The sequence below is a fragment of the Anoplopoma fimbria genome, chromosome 9 (assembly GCF_027596085.1).
Source record: "Anoplopoma fimbria isolate UVic2021 breed Golden Eagle Sablefish chromosome 9, Afim_UVic_2022, whole genome shotgun sequence".
In the NCBI taxonomy this organism is placed as follows: Eukaryota; Metazoa; Chordata; class Actinopteri; order Perciformes; family Anoplopomatidae; genus Anoplopoma; species Anoplopoma fimbria.
Window position 1 is genome coordinate 11,078,902 of NC_072457.1, and position 25,765 is coordinate 11,104,666.

The 25,765-nt window shown below is 39.4% G+C and overlaps 1 protein-coding gene across 1 annotated transcript in view; it reads right to left on the minus strand.

Annotated features, from left to right (window-relative positions):
- Positions 1-25,448, minus strand: part of fbxo41 (F-box protein 41) — a 31,542-nt gene extending 6,094 nt beyond the window's left edge. Inside the window, exons 1-5 of the mRNA XM_054605151.1 lie at positions 24,900-25,448; positions 23,341-23,570; positions 8,443-8,650; positions 3,502-3,575; positions 538-926 (exon numbers count right to left, since the gene is read on the minus strand). Of these exons, the coding sequence (XP_054461126.1) occupies positions 538-926; positions 3,502-3,575; positions 8,443-8,650; positions 23,341-23,570; positions 24,900-25,448 (1,450 nt within the window). The remainder of the gene's footprint in view (positions 1-537; positions 927-3,501; positions 3,576-8,442; positions 8,651-23,340; positions 23,571-24,899) is intronic.
- Between the last annotated feature and the right edge of the window lie 317 nt (positions 25,449-25,765).

A 25,765-nucleotide genomic window follows, 5' to 3' on the forward strand; every position in this document is an offset into this window, starting at 1 on the left:
TTTACTCATCTACAGACATACTGGTGGTAACAAAAACAGTTTTGAGTTGTTCAAATGAAATGTATTCTTCCTCTTTCCTTTAAGTAGCTTTAAATAGCTGACAATGTTACCAACTAGCTTTGTAGCTAGTTAAGTTCACTCAAGTTCATATATATAGTCAGAAATCAGAGGGCTGTAAAGAACACTACACTCTCTGTCCTTAGACTCATGATTTTGATAAGAAATAAACTTTTTATGAAATGTTTACATTGTTGTGTGCACATACTCCAGCAGATTCAGGGAATCATTCCTCCATGTTTACATTATATGCTCATAGCTGATCCACACTCCCAGCTCCAGTGACCCAGCTGCAGCAGCATTACAGCAAATGCAACTCAACCTGACCTAGATCCACATCAGTTACTGCTCTTAAGGGAGTCATTTTAAGGCCTTTGTACTACGAATCCTAGCTCCCATGTGTCTGGATGTTAAGATTGGAAAGAGAGTTTGACAGTGTGTATATTTCTAAGAATAAAGAACTTCCCAGAGAGTTGTTACCTGTGTTAGGGCGATATCCTGTCCTGCCGTGGTGAGAATAGGGAGGGGCCGACTGCTGGACTTCAGCCACAGCTCTCCTGTCTTGTTCCCACATCTCCACCTCAGACTCGGTGGTCCGGGAGCCCAAGTCGGACATGTCTCCTTCATCGCCTTCGGTGCTGTTCCTGTAAGGTCGCCGCTGCCAGTTCTGAATAGCCTGTTTACGAAGACCCCAGTTCCTCGATCCTCCACCGCCACATCCTGGGGAGCGCTCGTATCCCGCCTCACCCAGCCGGCACTGCATGTGATAGTACTGAGCCTCGGGACAGTCCTCCATTGGATGCATCTCCACGCTGTCACTGTCGTAACCTCCAGAGCCCTGTGAGACAGACTTGATCCGCCCTGACGCTCTGCAGGAAAATAGAAGAAACTATACTATAAATAATGATTGTTTGATTTTTTTTTTTTTTAAATAGGTCAATAAAATTGTAAATTAACAATGTAATGATCAATACTATTTGCTGTAGCTTCATTACACCTTCTCTATATCCTTTGGTAACCTGTTCATTTGATCCCTCTGATTATTAGTTTCTGTTGAGACTTCTGTTCCTTTAGCTGAAAGGGGCCCACTGAGGAAAACTGTATTATTGTTATCAACTAAATTGAGAGTACTGGAGGCACTTCTGAAACAAAAGTGAACTACAAATAGGTACCAGCTGCTTTTCAGAGGATTTACAGTAGAAGGGCAGCTTATCTACATCTGAAATTGCTACAATACTTAAAATAACCCACCAGCAAAAACAAATAAAAGAGCAGTTACAAACATCAGCCTCTCAAACATTCTCCCGTCTCAGTGCGGTCTCCTCTTTCTATCAGCATAATACGAAAAGTGAAAGTTCTGCATAAATAATTTTAGGAATAAAAATAAAAGATAATCGGGGAGCAGGTAGCACTTATCAGCACTTGCGGGGGAAAAGGATGCTCTGAAAATGAGATGCATGTCATGCCACAAATATGAATTAAGATTGTGTAAAAATCAAAACAGAGCACCGTGTTTATAGTTTCAACCATCTAAACTGGGTCAATGACAAAACTGAGGTTCATTAAAGTTTAATGAGCTGGTTGTTAAGCAGTAACCTGATGAAAACTGCTTAAATGTTTTGTCAACATTAAATCAATAGCAAGAAGTAATGACATGAATTGATCCCAATCATGAGAAGCTCATGATTAGCAATTTGTAATAAATGATTTCAGGGTGTGTATCCAGATTGCAAATGAGCATCTGAGGGAAAATATAAAAAGGCTCAATTATCATTGGAAGAAATGAGATATGCTGTTTGGAATTGAATGGGAGCACAGAAGACTAAATAGAAACGATTTAGACATGTTTAAGAGGAAAATTATTGTATCTTGATGAGATCCGTGCATATCAAATGTTTTACACTGACTATAATAAATGCAATATACATGCAATTTGTAATAATTAATTATATATATATTTTTTTTCAAAGCAAACTGACACATAGATGCATGACTGTTGGTGAGATCGATATAAATACATCACTAAAGCTGAGATTATGACCTTCATCACTGATAAAGAGCTATTAATAACCAGGAGACAGAATGTTTAGAGAGTTGTTGTTGTGTCACTATGTGTGTGTGTCTTGCCATCAATGATTCAATGGGGAAGGCCCGTCACGGTTCTCTGTGACGTCATTTTAGGAAACACATTCACAAACCAACTGGGAATGACAGTTGTGTTAGTCAGAGTACTATGGTGCAGCCATGTGTCTGAAATCTCCAGCAGGGACACAGAAATACTTCAGTCACACCTCATGTAGAGAGACATCTAACCTGTACCTCACCCCTCTACTGAATGAGACTCTGACGAAAAATGGGATATATGATATCACGGTTCAATGCTACATATGAAGATCTTAATTAATTAATGTGAAAGTGAAACAACATGCATGAGGAGAAGACTCTCTATTTCCAATATCAAACAAATTGAATGCAGTTAATCTGTCAATATGTAAACACTGTAGAGCTGCAACTTACAATTATTTTCATATCAATTAATCATTTAGTCTTCAACATCTTCAATTTGCTTGATTTGTCCACCAAACAGCGTATAACCAAAATATGCTTTATTTATATGTTGTAAAAAAACAAGAAAATCCTCACATTTGAGAAGCACAAACAAGCAAATGTTTAGCAATTTTTCCTGATAAAAAAATAAACAATTATTATTGCATATTATGAAACAATTTCTCTTGTTTCTGTCAATCGAATCGTAAATTAATTGAGTGATCTAATAATTGTTTTAGCATTAAGTGTTATAAGTTATGTAGAGGAGCCATAGTGTGAACCTTCCTTACGAGCACACTCACTGGTGTTTGAATGTTACAGAAATCTAATCTTATATTATGTGTACAGGACAATTTCTGTATTTATATTTCAACTAATCTGGGAAAGACAAAATAAAACAAAGAGTCACAACTCAAACAGGTTGTATCCGTGGCACTTCCATTGTTTTTATTGTTTTTATGAGTTACTGTAACTGCAACTGCGGTACTAACATTTATACACAGGACTGACATGTTATACCCTGAAGGCCATGGGCAGCGAGCATAGTAGATGGTGGTTAAAAGCTTTGCGTATATTTCTACATAACTGACAGACTGTGTTTTACTACATCAGCTTTCACAAGGTAAGAAATAAGGAGGTGCACCAAATTCAATTGTCAGCCAAGAGCGACAAAATCTCCAGCAGGACCAGAAAACCTGCTTTTAACCAGACTACTTCTATCAATCCAGACAGATTGATAGACAGAAACATTGTCTTCCTGAAAATACAACGCTTCCTAGTCAGGGTCTACAGTTGTACCATTAAACCCCTTTATGGCACAGCGGTGTTTGGATGCATTACATTTCAAAGGTGTGAAATCATGTGTAAATGTGCAATCGGAGCAGTATGCTGACTTACCCTGTGCTGGGGGAGGAACGTCGGTCTGACACTTGGTACATGCCTCTTGTGCTGCCAGAGTTGCTGGAGTTTCTCTGGAGGGACACAAACATGCAGAAAGGAAAATGTCATCAGTAATAATACCACAGTTGGCTTAAGTGTATTCGTAAGTAAGCTCCTGAAGAGCGGATGTCTCGTTGATACTATTACTGTAACATAAATTTAGTAAGTAAGCATTTTCTAAAATACAATAAAAACAATAAACTTCTAACTACATCATGAGATAAACAGTATTTCATTTTAAAGCAGTTGCCCCAGTTAGTTCGTTCTGCAATAAAAATGAAGACTGCTTGACAAAGACAATAAAATCAAACAGCAAATAAAATCCAAAAGTAGCCTTTTGCTATTAACATGGGAAGCTTCTCTACAGCTTGAACAAACAGCACAAGTGATCTTTAAATTAAAGACATTTTCTGTATGGTTTAGCAGCACAGTTTGATCTCACTTCGGCTAACAGATTTGAGCCTGTACATTATAATGACTAGTGACATCAATAAGCCCTTTCCCAACACAATAAGAATAAATGATGATAAGTAACAGATGACAGCTTGTTGAGATTATTGTGATCATTCCCTCCTGAGGATGGCACAAAAGAAAAGCTCAAGAAGTACTGGAAAGGGTTCATTCTCTGTAGAGCATTAGTGGAATGAGTAAATGTCATGTCATTTTATTGTGAGGATTATCGTTCTTAAAAATAAAAGTTTGGAACTAAACAGCATTTTAGAAATGGAAAAAATAAGCTATAGAAATTAAATAATGGAATAAATTGATAAAATATGACGATCACAATCAAACAATATTGAGTGATTCAGCCCTGGAGAGTTTGAAGAGTTTTTTCCCCCTAAGCGCATAAGTTTACGCATGGGATATGTGTATATGTTTGCGCAACATCATACTAATTTATTGATTTATTGATTTTTACTCTTTTTCTTTTTATTGTAATTACTGTCTTTAATTGTCTTTTTAATTATTCTACTGTACTATCATTATTATCTTTTCACTATAAAATATATAAACATTGTAGGAAGTATATCCTACAATAAAAGATAAAAAAACAGAGACCATTTGGGATCATGAATGATCAAAACAAATACCATAGAAATACTGTCATTACAAATCAATCGTGTGTCCAAAGTTGACAAATTGTCTTCAAGGTGGAAGTACAGAAAGGGCTGTGGACTGTCTAAAATGTAAAAGAGTTCACCCTCTGTTGAGCATGAATTAATGATAACTTAAAATTAAAATGAAATGATTGGATTTTGCCAAAAGGGGATGCTGCAGGAGGTCATGAAAGTCCTTAGGAATCATCCACTGGGGATCATGAATATCCATGACAACCTGCATGGTAATCTGGCCAGTTGTGGTCCAGATATCCTGCTCTTGACCAAATTGTTGGAGGTACAGATTGACTGCGTGATAATCCTTATTCAAGCATCACAAAAAACCCTCAGCATCTTTCGTACTACACAAATATTCAGCTGTTCCTCTGAAGGCAGGGGAGATATTTTTTAAGTGTATTTGATGGTGGGTGTGCAGCCTGACTCTCACTCTCTCTATTTGCCTGAGAGCTAAATCCTCCTAGTCACTCTTGTGCCTGTGCATTGAAGTATGTGGTGTGTAGTGTTTTGTATGCGAGTGTGAAGTAGTGCCAGGTGGAACTGTGCGTACCAGACTGGCAACGTGCCACAGAGGGATAACGTGCACAAACACAGTCACTCCCTCTCTCTCTTTCTCTCTCTCTCTCTCTTTCTTTTTCTCTGCTTCTACTCACACAGCTTGTTTCTGGCCTAGCGCCAGTCAAAATGGACCATGGAGGAAACAGCCAAACACCATCCGTGGCTCTCATTCCTGGCATGCTTGCGGTGAAAGCACAACAGGCACAAATCTCCTAGAAACGGATGGAACCCAGTCCAATGAGCAGTCTGGTGACCTAAGTTTTGTCTTTAACTGGAGTAGTTCCCTATTTCTTCCTCTTGTTTTCTCTCTGTTAAAAGGCCAAAAGCTTACAAAATACTACGATCTAATTCAAGCCATCGCCACCTTCCACTTCCTGTGAAGAAAGCATTAGATTCAGCTTGAGTAGAACAAGAGGCTGAGCAGGAAACAAGCCATCCATCGCTTCTCTCGATGTCCTAAAATACCTCTGTGGCTCTAAAATCCTGTCTCCTAGGAGATAAGAGCGACATTGTTGATGTCGTGACAGAGGGACGAGGAGTGAGGTGGTGAGAGTGTGAAGTTGGTTGGGTGACATCTCCGGGCTTCCCTTTGACAGTTTAACAGGGTGCCAACCAGTCTGTGACTCCACACTTATACTTGTTATCTTGATTATTCAAAGTCCAACAGGAAACTGACTGATGTGTAAATCCAAAGAGAGGACGTCTAAATATAGGGAGCAGTGTTTTGGGTCAATCACAGGTCGAATGGTTAAGAAAAAAGTATATTTCATTTTCAAACGAATCAGTCTTTAATGTTCTCTCATTTCTCTCAGGCAGATATGTACCACATTACATCTGATTCAAAATCATGTTGGAACCTCAAACAAGAGCAAGAACTGGTTTCCATGGCAGCACACAGATTGCTGCAATGAAACAGGTCACTCTTTTTTCAAGAGGTGTTGGATAATAATTTGAATAAGTGACATTTTAAGAACTGCTTTCACATTTTTATCATTGTGTAATAAGGCATAATAAAGGAAGCTGCAGAGAGCCGGAGGGCAAAGGGCTGATCTCAAGTTTCCGGAGCATGATGAAGCTTTTTATATGCAAGTACACTCTCTGGTCAGCATGTCGTCTGCTACAGAGCTTCACTATTTCTACCGTTTTGATTCTGAATGCAAAGCAGACAGAGATGGAGCCTCGAATTTCACTTTGTTACAATCATAGACCAAACTTTATGATCCTATGATGGATGAGCAAAACTTTACAAAACAAAACGCTGTAGATACAAACACTATATGGCAAAACATGTTTTTTATGTACCTGTTTTCAGGGTTCGGGTTAGGCCCCTTGGTCCCAACTAGCTTTACTTCCACCCTGAAGCCCTTTTTGCTTTCTCGTTCTGCAGGTTTCCATGAATCGTTGTGGTACCTGGACCGTAGTCGTGCCTCCTGCTGTGAGCCGACTGACACCCACTGCTACTTCGATTATTATTATTAATCACATTACTATCCCTATTTTCATAATTATAATTCTACTATAATAATTGCTGCTGTTATTATAAGTAGTCTTATTATATGAATCATTTATGTCATATACATTGAATGTGTTGTATCTCTGTTATGCTGTTCATTCTGTACACATGACATCTATTGCATTCTGTCCATCCTGGGAGAAGGATCCCTCCTCTGTCGTTCTCCCATAGGTTTCTTCCTTTTTCTCCCTGTTAAAGGTTTTTTTTAGGGGAGTTTTTCCTGTGCCGATGTGAGGGAAGGACAGAGGATGTCGCATGTGTACAGATTGTAAAGCCCTCTGAGGCAAATTTGTAATTTGTGATTCTGGGCTATACAAAATAAACTGAATTGAATTGAATTGAACTCAGGGAAATCTTACATGTAGCGCAACAACATATAACATAGCTTAGTTGTTCTCAACTGTTTTAAAATGAGAGCTCTCGTGCACAAACTAAAGCCAAGTTCATAAAGAGATGTAACCCCAATTTTGGGGTACATGACTTACCTGCACAGATCACTGACATCAACACTATCAACTAGGGCTGAGGGGATTACTCGAGAAACTTGAGTCATTCAGTAACTAAAAATCATTGATGCAATTATTTGCATTGTGGCTTTGTCAAAGTCCTCCTCGTCCAGACAAACTCTGGGTGTTAATCAACAGAGAACGGATTAAATCTAGTTCATGCTGCAGTCGGTGGGCAGCACAGTCCAGCTTTACTGAATCATGTGTTTTTAAGCAAATAAACACTCTAAAACTCATGTACGAACATTGAATCACCCATTTCATAACCATACCGTTTAAAGTTCATGTTATAAAAAAAACATTTCTGCAAGGCTAAATTTAAATTGCACTAGTACAGTCAACATGAAGGTAATTAATGATTCCAGGAACAGGAGGAACAACAAATGAGCTAAATTACTTAAAGGACCTCAAGCACACATTCAACACACGTTTACAAACCCACTCTCTTCTTGTATATGTGTATATTTTAGTTTACTATTTTTCACCTGCTGATGTATGAAAACATGGGAAAATCCTTGACAGTTACTGTCCTTCAGCTTTATAAAATAAGGAGACTTGTCGTCGAGGGCTTCTTAGTCTATTATGTGTTCGACCTGTGGTGCATTACAGGGACATTACTCAATATAATCAATGCTTATGCACTATTCAACAACAAAAAAGCAGCTCTGTCAAGGACTGTTAGAGAGCTGGGAGTAGCATTCTGAGGAGTCTTGGGTGGCAAAACAAAAAATATAAATACATATAACAGAATCAGTGTTATGAAATAATAGTAAAGTCGTCTGATTTATTATGACAATTCAAATGTGCCACAAAATTAAATCTGAGTGGAGAGTAAGGTAGTTCTCCAATCAGAGGGTCGGTGGTTCGATACCCGGCCTCGGCAGTCGATGTGTCCTTGGGCAAGACACTTAACCCCAAGTTGCTCCTGAAGGCTTGCCATCGGTGTGGACTGAATGCATGAATGTTAGTTAGAGTCTGATGGTGGCACCTTGCATGGTAGCCTGTCATCAGTGTGTGAATGGGTGAATGATATGTAATATACTACTGATTGTAAGTCGCTTTGGATAAAAGCGTCTGCTAAATGACTGTAATGTAATGTAATGTAATTCAGTCAAGTCTAATCTGAAAGCGCAAGAAACAAAAATGATCCCTCATTGCATTTTGCATTGTGTTACAGAAGATACATGTTAATACATGATTTCCTCACCTGGCGTCCATTTCCCTTCGAGGCCTGGAGGCTGCAGCGTCCCAGGCTGCCGTTCGGTGTGGTGCCACAGCTGCTGATGATCTGCAGCTGTTTTTCGGCGCGATCCGCTCGGTCCAGGAGCTCCTCAATGAACTGCTGCAGCCGAACCTTGGCATTGGCTTCACGTGCCGCCGTCTCCTGAAGGAACTGGTCAATCTGGGCGACTTCCCTAGGGGCAGAGAGGGGAAGGGAACTTATTAATGGGCCATTCTTTAAATACGAGGGCATGCTCTCTTACAGTTAATCTGTTTTATCAAGGGGGGAAATTACAGATGTCCTGAAGTGAAAAGGTGCATGTTCAGCTTAAACGGTTCCTTCAGGACACTTTAACAAAGAAAATCTGTCTTACATTCACAGGACATGCCGTTCTGTCCTTTTTGAGACTTATGCACTACGAGGCTTGGTAACAGAGATAAATACACAATACCAACACAAAGGGAAGGAGAGAGAGAGAGAGAGAGAAGAGGAAAAGCGGGAGAGAGAGCCGCTGTATATTTATACCGCCGCAGGCCCAGCAGGGCCAAGTTCCCATCATTTGTAAGGGACAGTGTGCTACTCAGATACAGAGGCAAACAAACCAGGAATTCAGACAGTGTAAGTAGTTGTCTGCAGCCTGCAAGGCACACTGTAGGTTTTTCTAGTGTTCCCTGCAGTGATTTTGTCCAGTGTCATCTGAAAGAATGATGATGATCATGCATACGGTCTGGTAATTAAAAAAAAAATCTTAAATGTTCAATTAGTTAAATTATTTATACACATCACATTTAAGTTTGGATTATGAATTAAACAAACGTTCCCTAATGTTCAGTATGAGCATTCTCTGCATTGGTGTGAACTGGCCTTGACTTGGTATACGTCCAAGTTAAACCCAAAAATGTCAATGGAATATGTTCTACCTAGTGAGACAATGAAAAAACATGTAAATTCAAAGACATGACTTATGCCACCTCTGTCCTCATACAGCTCTGATGATTCTTTCAACCTGCAATAAGTGATTATTTTTAGCCACTTGGAGGCAGCAGAAACAAGTTGGGAAAATCACATAATGATATGTATCGCCTGGCGAAATTTTGTGCAATATTCACTCCCTTTTATCTCTTTTTTTGTTCTTTACAAACTCCTGAAGGAAATATCTGGCTTTTTAGCTGCTATATGCTCCACTAAGTACACCAGTTATTCGCTTCTGTGACAGATAACAATGTGCTTAAACTCACTATAAATCTCAGTAAAGCCGAGGGGAGCTGTGAATTTGGGACCAAATTCCCTGTAGGTTCTTCACTAAGAGCGACCCCTTGTCACATTGTTTTTCACATTGTAATTTGATATGATGTTATATAAAAATTTTATCATAGCTGCTTTCAGAAATTTTTCATAAGGGCTACAACTGAAAATAATTTAGAGTTTCTGTTGTTGTATGTTTGTTGATCATTTTTAAAATAATCCATGAATCATTTTGTCAGTAAATCTATGAAAAATGCCAACCGTAATCTCTGAGACCATGTGACGTGTTACGTTAGTGTTTTGGTTCGAGCAACAGTTCAACTGAAAGATATTCTATCAGCACGATAAACAACAAGGCAAAGCAGCCGATCCTTATATTTAAGAAGCAGGAACGAGCACTTTAAAAAAAATGTTTTGTTTGATACAGACAAATGTATCTATTATCCAAATTGTTCTTGATTTTTTTCTATAATTCCATTGATAATAATTGTTTCAGTACTGCTTCTAATTCCAGACAAAACCGTTTTATATCTGAATAACCACCCGACCCAACATCCCCCTTACAGAACTTCTTCTTTTCATGCCTGTCAATATGAAACTGTCTCCATATGGGACTTACAATCACCAGAAGCTTTCTTTGAGTATGTTTCCTTATAAACAGCATGACCCCTTGCTGTCCAAGCAATGCAGTCAGGAGAACTTAAGAAGACTATTCAGACATCTGACCTTGACAAAGCCGATTGAATCATTAAAAGGTTCAGACCTTCACTGCAGACAGAAAATGGAGGCATAAAATCTGTGTCTCTCTGGTTTAAAATGGTTCATGCTCATGAAATAAGCCAAACTGATCATCAGGGTGGATGCTTTTATATCCAGCTGATGTGAAACATCCATTACTACTAACCATTAGACATCCATCCAAAAACAGTAACAGCGCTCTAAGTGAATTTTCTTGAAATGGGGGCATTCTCTGATAAAAATAGTTTGCCGTCTGGCTCGTTTAACTTTTCTTATCCTCGGGCACAGATGACCAAAAAAATATCACGCTAAAATTAGTCAAGGTGTTTGACTGCAAGTCACATGTGTTATCAAATATGTGAGTAAACAATCAGTGAACCAGTAAATTATATCAAAATGAAGTGGTCTTTACTTCTCCTCTGTGATCAATACTGTTTGGAGTTAGTCTCTTGGATATTGCCTATAATGTGAGATAACATGATTTTTATCTACTTTGGGATCATTACGCCCAATGTAATTGACTGTGAAGTGATTACAAGAGGCCTTCTGTATAACTGTACACTCTCTTGGCTACTGTGGACATTTACAGAGAAAATAAAAAGAATGTCTGTGTTTGTATGAGACATAAACTGAAAGCTCTTCTAATAACCTCATTATCATCAAACTATAAACTTTCCTCTCTGCTTCTGGAAAAGGAAAGGGGAATCTAAACATGCAGCCAACACATAACAGAGATTGTATCAACAGGGATCTCTGAGGGGACAAGTAGAAGATACAGCGAGGAGGCAAGGTCTGTTTTCAACCACAAACTGGGCTGGTGGCGGGCAGTTACACTAATAACAGTTAATTAGCAAAGGTATGATATTGAACTCCAAAGTGAGGTCACATGCACACCAAGCCTCAAGTAGTAACACCTGCACAGCTCCTTGCCTAAAAGTACACAAAGTACATTTCAGTAGTTTAGTGCAATCATGATAATTACCAGCAATTAACACATCCTTTTCCCATAAATTCCTTAATGCATTGTGTTAAGTACCAAAATGGTTGATACCAAAAACGCTATGAATTAGAAGCAATTAAAGTCGTACAACATCCCTTTTACCATAAATTGGTAGTTAACTACTCTCTTTCTAACAGAGAGACCATTCATTACTTACTTTTCTTGCAGGCACTGAACTGCACAACAACAGACTACGGCCACTGAAGTCCCAAAGCCAAGCTAGCTGAGGTTACTGCTCTCCACAGTGCAGCTAACAGGATCTTAATTAACAATAAATAGAGCTGTGCCATGTGGCGTCATCTAAGCTGCATATGATTGGTGGAACCAAAGTCAATCAATAAAACAACCAATCAGAGACATGGAACAGAAGACAGTTCTGCCTTATCCGTCTATGTCCTGTTTTTTTCTCCCATCAATAAATGGTACTTTAAAGGTGCAGTCTGTAGGATTTGGCGGTATCTAGCGCGGAACTGAAACTTATCCCATGTGACTTGCAGGAGGCAACCTCCGAGTCCGAAAAGTGAAGCCAATGCAAAAGTGCTTTAAAAACTTGCATTCTCTCTACTTGCCAGAAGGGGGCGACTCTTTAGGTTGATGTAAAGAGAAGTCTGATTGTTGAGACAATAAAATATCATCATCATATAACGTTAATATGGCACACATGCTTAATAGCAAAGAGTTGCATATTTTCACATCCAGCATACACAGAGCAACGATGCCATTTAGTTAGCAGCTTTTTTCTGACATTGTGGTGAATATTCATTCTCCTTTATGCTCCACTATTTTCACCAGCTAGTCACTGACTGTGTCTATCTGCTGTTTTATGCTGTGAAGCTAATGTATAGAGCTTTATCGCTCAAACAGCTGCCTGCTGTGTCAGGAAACGATGCTGGTGAGAACAGTGAGAGTGAACCAAAACAGAGAAAACAAAACAATGAACTGCAAGACACTAAAAATTATTCAGAGAGCTGGGGAACGCTGCAGAGTTGAGTGATAAATCTCTGTGGGTTCACCACTAAGAGTGTTCTCTTTCACATTACTCATTCAATCCATTGTTTATATTATCATATTTCTGAGGGCAGCTTTAAACACTCATCAGCCTCCACTTTACACTCACTGTACATTTTTACCTCTCTTGCATTAATTTCTTTTTTTATGCTTTAAAATTTGTTTCTATCTTTGCAATTTTTGGTTCAATGTCTCTATGTATTTCCTGTTTATCAATCAAAATGTAAACCACTTTGAATATAGATGAGACTTGATGAGAATTTGCACAACAATAAATGCACTTACTATGAAGGAAGATGCTTGGTGTAACAATGCACACATTATCAACATGCAGATTATATCATTGATTCATCCAACTGTAAATTATGTATCTCATTACGGTGTTCAATTAATGAGTCCAAGTATCATTATTTTAATTCAATGATTGGAGCTGTACCTAATGTGGTGTATGATTAAGCAGCCCGAAGCCAAAGTTCTGCTCTCATTATTCGAGCTAATAAATGGAAAGCAACAATGACTGAGCACTGTTTTGAGTTCAGCCTCCAGTATAATGACATATAGCTCTCTCACAGCTGCTATTAATAGCGTAGCGGAGTTAGGAGCGTATGCACCGTACATTGTGTTTTGGCATCCAAATTGCAATGAATTTCTAATTAGTCTTTATTAATAATTCACTGTATTCAATATCTGTTGTTACTGGAGACAGATGCACCAACCCCATGTGGAGGAATGTGTTAGAAGCAACACAGGAAAGCCTTTTTCTGTCTAAGGAAGAAATGCACCGATGCACCAGCAGCTAAACCACTCAGCTAAAGGAACCTCACTCAGCATGGAAATCTTTATGGAGAAGAAGCAAGGGAATCAGGAATTTGATCAAGAGACTGAGAAAGATGTTGGAGGATGGGCAGAGGGAGTGAGCAGGAAAAAAATATGTCTTCACTGGATCCTGGGAGATTTGCGAAAAGAAATGGATGAAATCGGAAATAAAGAGGAGAGAAAAAAAATGAGGATTGAAGCTGATAAAAACCCCATTAAGAGGAGGGATTGAGGACAAAGGCCGCGAGGAAAAACCCTGCAGAGGCTAAAGCAACAGACAGCAAGCTGAAATCTGCAGTCATGTGGAAGCAGCAAACACAGGAGGTTTGATGGAGGAAGGGAGAGAAATGGGATGTGGCTGCTTCCTGTTGTCAATCCCAATTTCAACACACACACTAAGATGTAGACACACGCCTCGCTCTCACAGCATGAATCACTCCAACACCTCAGAAAGAAAGCCTCAAGGTGACAAACATGCCTGTGTGTTAACCCGGATTCTGGGGGAGATGGAAAGGAAGATCGCCATCTTTTCTGGGTGATGAACATGCAAGTTTTTTAAGTCTGGGGCGTGATTTAAAAGGAAATGACCAACACACATAACACTGATTCATTGTTTGTGGGTGATGAAAAACCACATATTCGTGACCCTCATATTCACAGTTTTCTGGTGGCACTACAGAGTTTTTTCTCCTCTCTATCTCTGTTTCCATCTCAAACACACACTAACACGGACTGAATTCACATAGACTTTGCTGGTAAGGGTTAACGCCACATAAATTACAATTTCTAAAACAATGCTTATTTGCTTTCTTACCGAGAACTAGATGAGAAGATGGATAACACTCTAATGTGTTATTTGTAGAAGCTTACCTGTAGCAAGCAGATGGTTAGCTTAGTTTAGCATAAATACTGAAAACAGGGGGGAACAGCTTGCCTCGGGTCTTGCCAAAGGTAACAAAATCCACCGACAAACACTTCCAAAACTCTGCAATTAACATGCTGTAGCTTCAATCTTTAATCTGTGTATCACAATTCAAAGATGAATGTAGGTTTATGTGGTGCACATAATAGAAATGCACAGAGGATGCTGTGTTTAGACATTAACCCCTCAGAGATATGATTTTTCTTTATATTTCATATCTGTACAGCTCAGAAGTAAATAACCAATCTTATATGTACCCTACTTTGTTAACCTCATGAGACCAAGACTATATATTCCACTGTGATTAGAATTTCTTCAAACTTTACTGGCAAAGTTTTATGAGCAATGACAGAAATGATTTACTTGCTAGGGATTGTGTGTCTGGTATGTACATACTGATACAAATATTGATTTAAATCTTAAATACCTACTATTGCACAACCCTGCATCCCCCCCCATCATCACCATTACCTCCAGGATGTGCATGACTTTCCATCATCCACCTGCTGGCTTTACTCCACCACCACCACCACCACCACCACCAGCATCTACTCCTCCCTTCTATCTTTTATATTCATATCGTTACAGACCTCCGATTGATCTGTCCGTATTGAACTAAACATTATGTACAAGAGCTAAGCTCTGATGCAAACAAAGTGCCTCACTAAATCCTAACAAGAGCACTAACACACAGCAGTAGGTCACGGTGCTACATTTTAGCTTTACCAAAAATTCCCCTTTAGCGCCCAAACATCAAACACTGGCCTTGCTCTCTAATATTTTTCCCCCATGAGACAACTAGAATGCATAAGGGGCTTGTTTGCCTGATGTCCATTTAAAATCTGATGCCTTCTTGTCCCTTCAAGCTCTTGGAAATAGAAAAAGCTCTAGTCTTGTTAAATTTAGTCCTTTTAAGCCTAACAAAAATTTAAGCTACAGTTTGTTTTTTTTAATCACACAAAGGAAAATGGGCTTTGAAGACCTCAATAGATGTCCTATTCCACTGCATATGTCCAGAGAAATAATTGAATAGCTGAGCCTTCAATGTTTCAGTTCCCACTTAACAGCATAACAAATAGTATGGCAAAGACATCCAGCTATAACAGGCATGATTAATAAGGCACGATCTTCTGAAGGATTTTGTTTAAATGTTAATAACAATAACTGGTCAGCCTCCTTTCACAGATGTCATCGTATCTGGCCATTAATTCAAAATTATGCCTCATTAATATTAAAAGAGCAGAGATGATTGACTGAAAGGCCTGCATGAGGAAGACGAGGCTGCTGCATGAATAAGAGCTCTCCCCGCTCTAACAAAAGACAGCTGCTCATGTCTCCTTGTGTTTTGACACCTGGATAAAATAGTGGTTTTTTTCTTTAGAGAGATGGATTCAGTAGGCTACATTGTGTTATCATGTCATAATGTCACACGTGCATGGATTACACAAAAACACACAAAGAGAACGGCAGCATGAGGAGATGTATAAAGAGTACGGCTTCACAAGAAGAAGATGTGAGACAGACAAGGATGAAAGGGTGAGAGAAGGGATGATGAAAGAGATGCAGGCTGAAATGTACTTTTTTCAAAGCCTCTCAGAGATAAAAAAAAAAAAAAAAGCATGACTGGTTTCCAAAGAACCTACAATCCACGTCTTGGCTCTGATCAATCACGGGTGGGTAAATATTTTATTGTAGCTCAAATCCGTCCTTTCAAAATCTAAACTCCTGTTACCAATTTCACACGGCTGAGTCAGCCAGAAATGCAACAGTGAGGTGATGATTTGGCATATTGACAGAAATGACATTATATCATTAAGGGAGAAAAGGCCACCTGAAATTCAGCTGTCAGACTCTCAAAAACAGGGAATTAATCTGTCCTCAAATTCTTGTTTGCAGGATGACAGTGAGGTTTTGTACTTGTGGATGTAATCGTTTTGCAGAAGTGCAGGTGGAAAAAAAATAGATATATCTATAAAAACAAGTAGTAGTTTTCCAGATACCTGGTGGCAGGGATCCCAACTGGGAACATCTGGGCCGGGTGTTACTAGCAGTCTGTTTTGCAGCTCTCTGCTTCTCCTTTCAGGTACCCGTGGTTTTGTTTTGTTTTGTTTTGTTATGTTGCTTTAGTCTAACTTTATACTTTATCTTGCACCTTTACAACGCTCATATTTCCAATCATGCGCCACATACACTACTGCCACCACTGATTTTCACACTGTTAACATTCAGTTTTCAATTTAATTTGGTTTAATTTCCTCAAATTTGATTCAATAAAATATATTTTATCAAACGTCATGGAGGGTCTCCGATATCTTGTGGTCTAAGAGATGGGTTATAACAATTGCAAATTATGAAAAATGTCCCAGAGTCCAAAGTGTTGATTGCTGATTTTGTCCAAAACCAAGACATACCCAGTTTACAATGATGTAAAACTGAGAAAAACAGCAAATCTTTATATGTAAGATGCTGGAAGAAGATTCATTTTGCTTGGAAAATTACAAATTATTCATCAGTAGATATCCCATAAATTTTCTGACCATTGACTAGATGAATCAGCTAAACATGTCAGCTATCGTGCAGTCTTTTAAATCATACAGGCTTTTCAATTCATACACATCAGCGGCAGTCATTCAGCTCTATGACAGCTTGACAGCTCAAAAAGGAGAGAAAAAATAATGACAGCATTGTCTCAATATCAGCTTTCGACAGAAGAACTACAAGCATACTGACTAAACCCCAGAGTACATCCTCCAAGCATTTTACACTCCTATAACCACAGTCCATCTGCTAACAGTCCAACATGCACTGGTTACTTTAACCTTTCATGTCGGATTTAACAAAATGAGAAAGAAGACAGACGTGTCCACTGAAAGACTGGCTGCTCCATCCTTCCCGTTTCCTTTTTCCTTCGTGTTCAAAGCCTTACATCCACCCTCAAGGACAAACACGTCAGTTTCTTCCATCTAATGATAGACATGAACAGCCCTCCGCTCTTAAATCCTGCTCCATCTGAGGGCTAACACTCAGTGGATCATCAAAACCCTTCGTTGTTATATGCCACTTTATATTGCTGCTGGAAGTGTGAATGCAGTTTCGATGTAGGTACTTTGGTTTACGCCGCGCATGATTCTCCCTAAGCTTGTCCAATTACAGCTCTACATTGTACATTATAGCCTTAATTTATCTAACTGCCCACATCTGGTCCTTGTAAACGAGCTCTGTAAGTCTGTAACAATGCATATAGTATGCGTCAAGTAATAATCATAGAAAATTTGAACATATTTCACATGAAAAAAAAGAAGAACAGTGAATTATGTGCATTAGTTTTTTCATAGCGTGAAAGTGTTTGGGGTCGGCACTGCAATGTTTTTCTGTAATCCAAACAATTTACTCGCGTACAGGACATCTGTTCCTACAGGGTTTGGACAAATTTTACTCTCCTGTTTTATGCTTTGACGTATTTTGAGATACACTGAGCTTTAACATATGATATTAAAACACAGACTCTTTGTTGGAGGTGTCAAACCAATTTTCAAGTCCACATTCTTAGATATATTGCAGATCACGTCCTTAATCTGATTTATTTTCATTAGCGAGCCTTCGGAGATCTTGCTGTGCTAATACTCGATGCTGCTCTCTCTCACACACTGTCGTTAATGAGGCGAGTTCTTTCTCTGCCCCGACAGCTTCACGTTGCATAGATTTCTGCTTGAGCTTGCTTTTTTGAGGGAGGCACAGTGAAAGCCAATGACACGACTCCTCCATGCTCTGTGGACCTTTTGAGCCTTTAGCTTTCTTATGCTGCACAGGGCACACTTACCTTATCATAGCTGACGGTAGGAATAAATTAAGCCTCAAGGTTTGGACTACTGCAGAAACTGTATGTGTTTGTGTTTGTGTTTGTGTGTGTGTGTGTGTGTGTGTGTGTGTGTGTGTGTGTGTGTGTGTGTGTGTGTGTGTGTGTGTGTGTGTGTGTGTGTGTGTGCACGCTAAATAAGACATGAGTTGTCTCTGTACTGCTCTTCTCTCCTTCAATTCAGAGACCTTGAACACCTGCACAATATTACACAAACAACTGCGACACATGGTCCCTCCCCTGTTTGAACAGCACATGAAGTGGGTACAATACTAATCAAAGTATAACAAAATCTGACACCAAAATGCCAAAACCTACAGCCAAAAATGAATTATCATAATAATCACCTTTCAAACACAATACGCGTCACAAAGGAAGTATTTGTTGTCGGGCTGCAATTTAAAATTATGTATATTGTCTATTACTTTGCCAATTATTTTCTCACTTAATAGGTTTGGTTTGGTCCAGTCTCTCTCTTTTATTTATTAATGCTCTGCATGCTTATAAATTATCTTAGTACTTTTGTTATTTTAATCTCTTTTTGTAATATCTGTCCAGATGAAAAATAGCCTCTTGTCTAACTGTGGCACATTTACATCAATGTTCAATGTTGCCTCTTGCTGCTGTTGTGTGCTTCCTTAATGATGTGTCGGAATTTGTTGCAGATCATCACAACTGAGAAGCTGGGACATGGAAACGTTTTTCATTTTTGATTGAAGAATGGGATTGGAGTATGTTGGATTGCTTAAATTGCACAGGTCTAATTAATGACTGTATCAACCACATGTACATCTCATAAACACTTTTCAACCGAGAAAATAAACAATTAAGCATTAAAAGAACAGCGTCTGACAATCTGGCTGCCACTGACTAGAGCATACAGTATTACGTCCTCCTGCAGCAGTACAGTGAGGCCAGCCATCATTTACATGAATGAAACGGATCACAAACATGAAGATCAAAGTTTATTAGAAAATAGCTCATCAAAATGATCTACTGGAACAATAACACAACAATTGGCATATTAGCGATAAGCGACTATCACAGCAACTAAATAAATATTTTGGATGTCATCAGGCAATTGTTAATGGCTGGAAAGATTATGATTGTATTTGATAAATTTCTGTGATGGACACTAAATTAGGCTGTTTTTCTACTTTGGGTCTGAAGCAGACTGAAATGATGGAGATAACTGTACCATCATTTTTTATTTCTCCTCAGGCTCCAGTTTCTGCTGATTACAGATGCTCTCATTTATTTCAGCTGCTATCAAACCACCTAACAGGCAAGCTTGCAGGTCTCTGTTATTAATTTAGCTTTGACTGCTACAGTGGAGTGGGTTGTTTATCATTATATGTTTTCAGTGATTTTTACAGTATGAGCTTGCAGTATGTTTTTGTGTGTATTGTTGATTGTGAATGAATTTTGCAACAAACTCAACTATACATTATAATGAAGACCAAGCTGAATTGCACAATTGTACCTGAGGCGTTTGGTGTGCTTTTCATATTTATTTACTGCATTTCTGAGTGCAGAATAAATTATTAGGTTGTGTCATATATTTATGCATAGCGCTGCTAGCAGCAGAAGCCAGTATCCTCTGGTTGCATAGCAACTCACGGTGAGGTGACTCGCATTTTTAGCCCTTGCTACCACTGATGTATTACATGATGCATTCCTCCTTGAAGGACTTTCACAGACTACACAAAGTCACCCGAGAATATCAAAGGTTTTTAAAAGAATCAGCTGTGTGAATAAGGTTGTTGGGCAGCCATGTTTGAGCCAATGAGCTGCTCTGTGTCTGTGAACTTTCTGCTTAGTCATCAACCCTGCTGAACATTCACCGACTGTGATGCTCTTTTTCCACCTCAGACCGACTGTATTTTAGAGTCTGAATGAGCTTACTGTTTGACTGCCAGCTTCTCCTCAGAGAGACGGACACAGAAAAAGAGAGAGACAGAGGGAGAGAGAGAGAGAGAGAGAGAGAGAGAGAGACTGTGCTGCTGGTATAACTAGGAGGCAGTCATACAACCCTGGCAGGGATTTTAAGAGTATGACCATCCCAGTCTGACGCCACCAGGTTTGGGATACATGATAACAGCTACTGTACCCTTTACAACAGAGGGGCGGGACTAAACAGAAGAAAAGCATGCTTGTCTTCATTTGACCCGATGAAACGCTGTGTTGTATCATTCTGTCACAAGATCAGCAAAGTCAACTTTTAATATTACTAGTTTAGCTTTCTCTGTAATGCTGACACAAAGAGACACTTAGCCGAGAGTTAGCCATGACATACAGTTGACCAACTGCATAGTGCAAAAATCACTGAAACTCAATGGACGACTCTTGTGCTGATAAAATTAGACATATAATCCATTGGTTTGTCAACAATTAGACTTATAAGTCATTCATATTGACTTGTTTGCATGATAAAAGCTGTTCTCTTTTCTTTGATTTATATGATTGGAAATTAAAATGTTGATGTTTTAGAGCTGCTGGACTTTATTGTGAAAAACACTACATCTATGAAGCAACAAAGTATCTGGACTGAATAAACACTGGAAAATTACAACCTAAACTTATTGTAAACACCAGAAAAGGCATCGACTGGGAAGTGAGCGGAGAACCATGGCATTATTTTCCTGGCGGAGATAATAATAATGCCTCACTATTAAAGCCAATGTAGGCAATTTCTTTAAGAAGCATTTTTGATATAGTACTGAAATTATCTCTACATCCCCACATCAACTAAATTATCAAAAATCTGAAAAAAAAAAAAAGCAAAAAATGCTGATATCTGTTGTTTTCACAGTCCTGTAATTAACCCATCAATCATTTAATTCTGCCCGCTATGATTGGATGGCCTTCCTACCCGCCTATCTGAACACACTCATTGACATTAACAGCTGTGAGTCCTAAGAATAGCCATGTTCATTGGTTTATGTTGGATAATGTTAGGTGTTGTTTTACATGTCAACAAGACATGAGGTAGTTGGACATGAGTGGTAATAACAAATATGCGCTGCGCTTCATTCCTTAGCACTTTAATGTGGACTGGCAGTGCTAGCTAATATGTTTTGAGGGCAAGGATTTAGAGTGAGGCCTGAAAAGAGGGGCTGGGATTTTTTCTTTTGGATGCATTCAAGTTCTAGCATACTCTTGCTGGTTTCTCCAAAGTTGTCTACTCAAGCTTTAAAACTCAAAGGCCTCTTCATTGATACATACATTCTCTTTATGCCTCATTGACACCTTTACAAAGAATCACATACACAGTGACATGTTCAGTTGCGTGTTTGTGATGAGATTAGACGACTTCCTGTCTCCGACCTACTGTTGACATTCAGGCCTGATAAAGAAACCGAAGCGGTGACAAAAACCCAGAGGAAGACAGAAAGGCGAGGCTGGCTGTCCTGTCAGATAAAGACACAGTAGAGATAACAGATGGCTTGAATATGAGCCTTGAAAGACACCTGCTCGACAACTGCTGATCACTTGGACAAAGAAAATAGATGCAAATAGGTAAAGATCTTGCGTTTGTGTTTGGACTATCAATGAAAGTACTACACCTTAATGATGGACAGTTCAGAAAGGAGACGCCGCATTGGGAGTCAGTTATCTTGTTTCGGCGTCTTGCAGGTTTTGCCACTGCCCCACCCCTTTAGGAGATTAGGGGCAGGTCCTCAGTTTGTAATGCTTCATCTTTGTTTTAGAGCATATTTGCCTTAATCTACAGTACCAGTCAAAAGTTTGGACACAACTTCTCATTCAACTACTTTGAAGAATCTAAAATATAAAACATATTCTGGTTTGTTGAGCATTTGTTTGTTTACCACATAATTCCATACGTGTTCCTTCATAGTTTGGATGTCTTCAATATTAAAATATATTAATTTTCAATATTAATATTATAAAAATAAGAAAAACCATTGAATGAGAAGGTGTGTCCAAACTTTTGACTGGTACTGTATAAAAGTAAACATGATACTTTTAATGGGCCTAAACTTATAATGAACACAAAATAACCAATTTATCCTTTTTTTCCAGAGCATCTTCCATTCCCCATCCAGTGCGTCATTCCCTTTTATAAACACTGGTAATTAATAATGAATAGCCAACTGTATGAAATTGGTAGAATATAGTTTATGGAAATTCAATGCCATGCATCTTAAAAAACCTAATTTATGAGAGAGGAACAAGGCAAACCATTTTGTATAATATAAAATGATAGAGGATGCATTTTTTTATTCATGACCTTCTATTTTAACATTGACTTAGTAAACATAATATATTTCATGCATTGCTTCTAGCCTGTCAAATTGAAAATAGCATCAATGTAAGGAGCACACAATAAATTACTCTGGTATTAATTTCAATAAAAGCTCTGAATCTGAAAAAAAGCCTGCTCTCACTCACTCCCTGTGCCATTCTGTGGAAGAGCTCCAAATCCAGTTAATCAGATTCAGAGCCAGCAGTAACTTGCATCACCACACTGTGAATTATATCCAAGTGCTCCTTCTATTTACAGCAGCCGTACTTTCAACGAGTTCATGAGGCAGCCTGGCAGCTTTATGGACGGACCGGCCTGAGAGAGAGAGTCTGCTCTATTCAGCATGAGTAGCTAACCAGCCCTGGAGGGCACCGGTGTGTGGAGACAGCAGCCGGACAGATGCCGACCACATCTGGTGGGTGGATGCGACTGAGAATTATACCATGAACAAACAGGTAGAGGGGAAGGAGAGGAGGGGAGTGTGTGTGAGTGTTTGCACGCATGACAATGTGTTTAGTGAAAGGTAGAGCAAGGGATTGTTAGGTGCCATTGGTATGAAGGTCAAGGGTGAAGAATTTGGTAGCCGAGAGTGTTCATGTTTTACTTCTTTCCTGCTACATCATTTCATTCCACAATATGCCAAGTGGACTATGACCTTTGTACCAACAAGAGAGATGGACAGACGGATCGACTTACAAACTGACATCACCTTCATTGAAAATAAGTCCTGTAACTAAGGATTCTTTTCAATTCAACAATTAAGTTGACGTCTTCGAATTTCTTGTTATATCCGTCCAACGGTCCAAAACTCAAAGTTATTCCATTTACTATCAAAGCAGACCAAGAAAACCAGCAAAATTCACATTTTAGGAGCTGCAACCAGTGAACTTAATAACTTAAACAATTAATCCATAATCAAGATTTCATCTCTAATGAAAATATTTATTTCCTCAGGTATTAGTAAAGCACACCAACAGGTCAGCTGTAGCTCTGAGCATCGACTGACTCTGACGAACAGACGTATCTCTTACTGTTGTTTGTGGTTGAGCTCCTGCTCTTTGTTCACCAGGTCCTGTTTGAGGTTGGCCAGCATTTCCACAGAGACGTCCACCTGTCGAGAGAGCTCCGAGGCTTTGTCCTCCAGGTCTTGTTTCTCCTGGCTCAGCCGATCGCTCTCCAGTTTGGCCCGCTCCAGCTCGGAGCTCTTCCTCTCCAGCTCTGACTGAAGACGACCTACACGGGTCGCTATTTTCTGCTCCACCTACAAGACAAGAGGAACTTGAGCTGCCTTAGGTCCCGCCATAATCACCACATTGTATGAGATAGGACTAGTTATGCAAATTAGGTAACGAAGTAAGAAATTAGCACATTCATGGAATAATACTTTTGTCAGTGAACATCTTCTCATATCTATGTTTAGCATATACATCTTATGGCATCTTTAGTATGAAGAAAAACAATTTTCTTAAATTAGATTCTAGAATATTACCCAAAGCCCTAATTAAATCATCAAGATGAAAACTTAAGTGAACTTCCTGGGTTTTAGATTTTCTACGACCAGTCACTGAAAGATAAACAGTATTATGACTAATACGACATTTTTTACTGAAAAACATCTGCAAGCCAATCCAGCAACATCAGAAATTGTTATACTGGCATTGACCTGTGCTAGAAGTGCTCAATTTTTAAATGTTGTTTTTAAATTCCAAAAATGCCCTTCTGGGTATGAAAATCTTCTTTGATAAGTTTTGAGTGTGAGCAGGCGTGACAAAACTGTGGTGCAACCTCCTCTAATCTAGAGACACTGAAAAGCTGTTTTTGCTACAAACTTGGACACTGTTATTAAAGTCTTAACTTCTTCATTCCTGGATTGATGCTATTCATTATATACTCGTTTTGGTCAGTTAAAATCTTCCTGGTTACAATTACGCAGCCGCTGAGCTCCTTTAAGACAACATGTTATTCTCGATTAGGTTTTTCTCTATTGACTACGAATAAAATGTGACCAATTTGTAAGTTTAACTGAGCTCAAGGTTCTCAAAACAGACTGAGAAAAGATTCATACCAATTTAATGTCTAACCTAAAATGAAATGGGGCTCTTGACTACAGACATTATTCTCTTAAAGCAACCATGTGTAGATATTTTTTTTGTACAGCATCTTTCAAATCAATTTAAATCATTTTTGGTTCATAGAAAATTCCTGTGACAATGTGTGATTATTTTAAACTATTCATTCTCAATGTCCCCTGGCTGGATCCATGGGGGACTTGGCATGTATTGTTTGATACAACCTCTAGGGGGTGCTAAAGTGGGAGATGTTCTAATTCCACACAACAAAGTTAAGCTTTTTCCAGTAAAGTAATTTTTTGAATCTCACCAATAACTACATTAATAGTTTGTGTCCAGCTCTAACCTAGCATACTAGCTGTATGATTTTGTTTGCCTTTTTGTTGTGCTTGTAATCTCTGTTTAGCCGTATGTCTGTATCTGTATCATGTAAATTTGTTCTCTGTTTTGCGTAACTATATTGAGAGGCAACTGAGAGCAAGAGTCGAGTTGATTCGGAAAACCAAAATGATCATATTGACCTCTTCAGACAGCTTCTCAAGCCGTTCATCCAGTTCCAGTCGTTCAAACGCCCGAGCCTTAAGCCTGGCCAGGCCCTCCTCGTAGGCCGCCTCCACTGCACTGGCCGCTACATTAGCTGCCACTGCTACAGCTGTGCTGGGGTTTCCATGGGGACCTGGGTCTGCGGATGTCATGGCTTTCTTCATAAAAATCTCCCCCAGGGGAAACTCCACATTGGGAATATACCGGGCTGCAGAGTTGGAGTTAGCCGGTGTCAGACTCAAGTCATCAGCACAAGGAAGCTCACGACAAGGGAAGCGCCGCTCCTTTAAAGCTGAAAGCCTCAGCGGCTCAAAGGGGTCGTTGTTGTTGGCCGGTGCGAGAAGAGCTCCCTCGGCCACTAGCGGCAGTAGAGCAGCAGCGTCACACACACTGTTGGATTTGGAGAGGACGTAGAGGGTCTCGTACGTGTGGTTGTACTCCAGGTGGGCACGTAAGGACGACAGACTTCGGAAGCGCTTGTGCTCCCCGCAGCGAGGACAGCGGTATGGCAGGTCCAGAGAGGCCATTCCGTGCAGTAACTGCCGGAGGAGAGGGGGGCGCTCACGCGGCACACCAGCAGCGCCAGTATGAGGGCACAGAGGTCAAACACCTAACGGATCCTCTCATGCTGAAAACAGGGCCACGGGGCGACAACGGAGAGTCAGTAGGAGGAAGAGAGATCCCATGTGCTATGGAGGAGCCCAGCTCAGTCACATGACCACACATAGTGGCAACATTCAACTGGTCTTTTCACTTCATCCGCCATGGTTCCCCTGTTTGAGGTCCTAGAAACAGAGCAAGAAAATACACGTGTTTTATGCTGGGAATTTTGGTATAACAACAG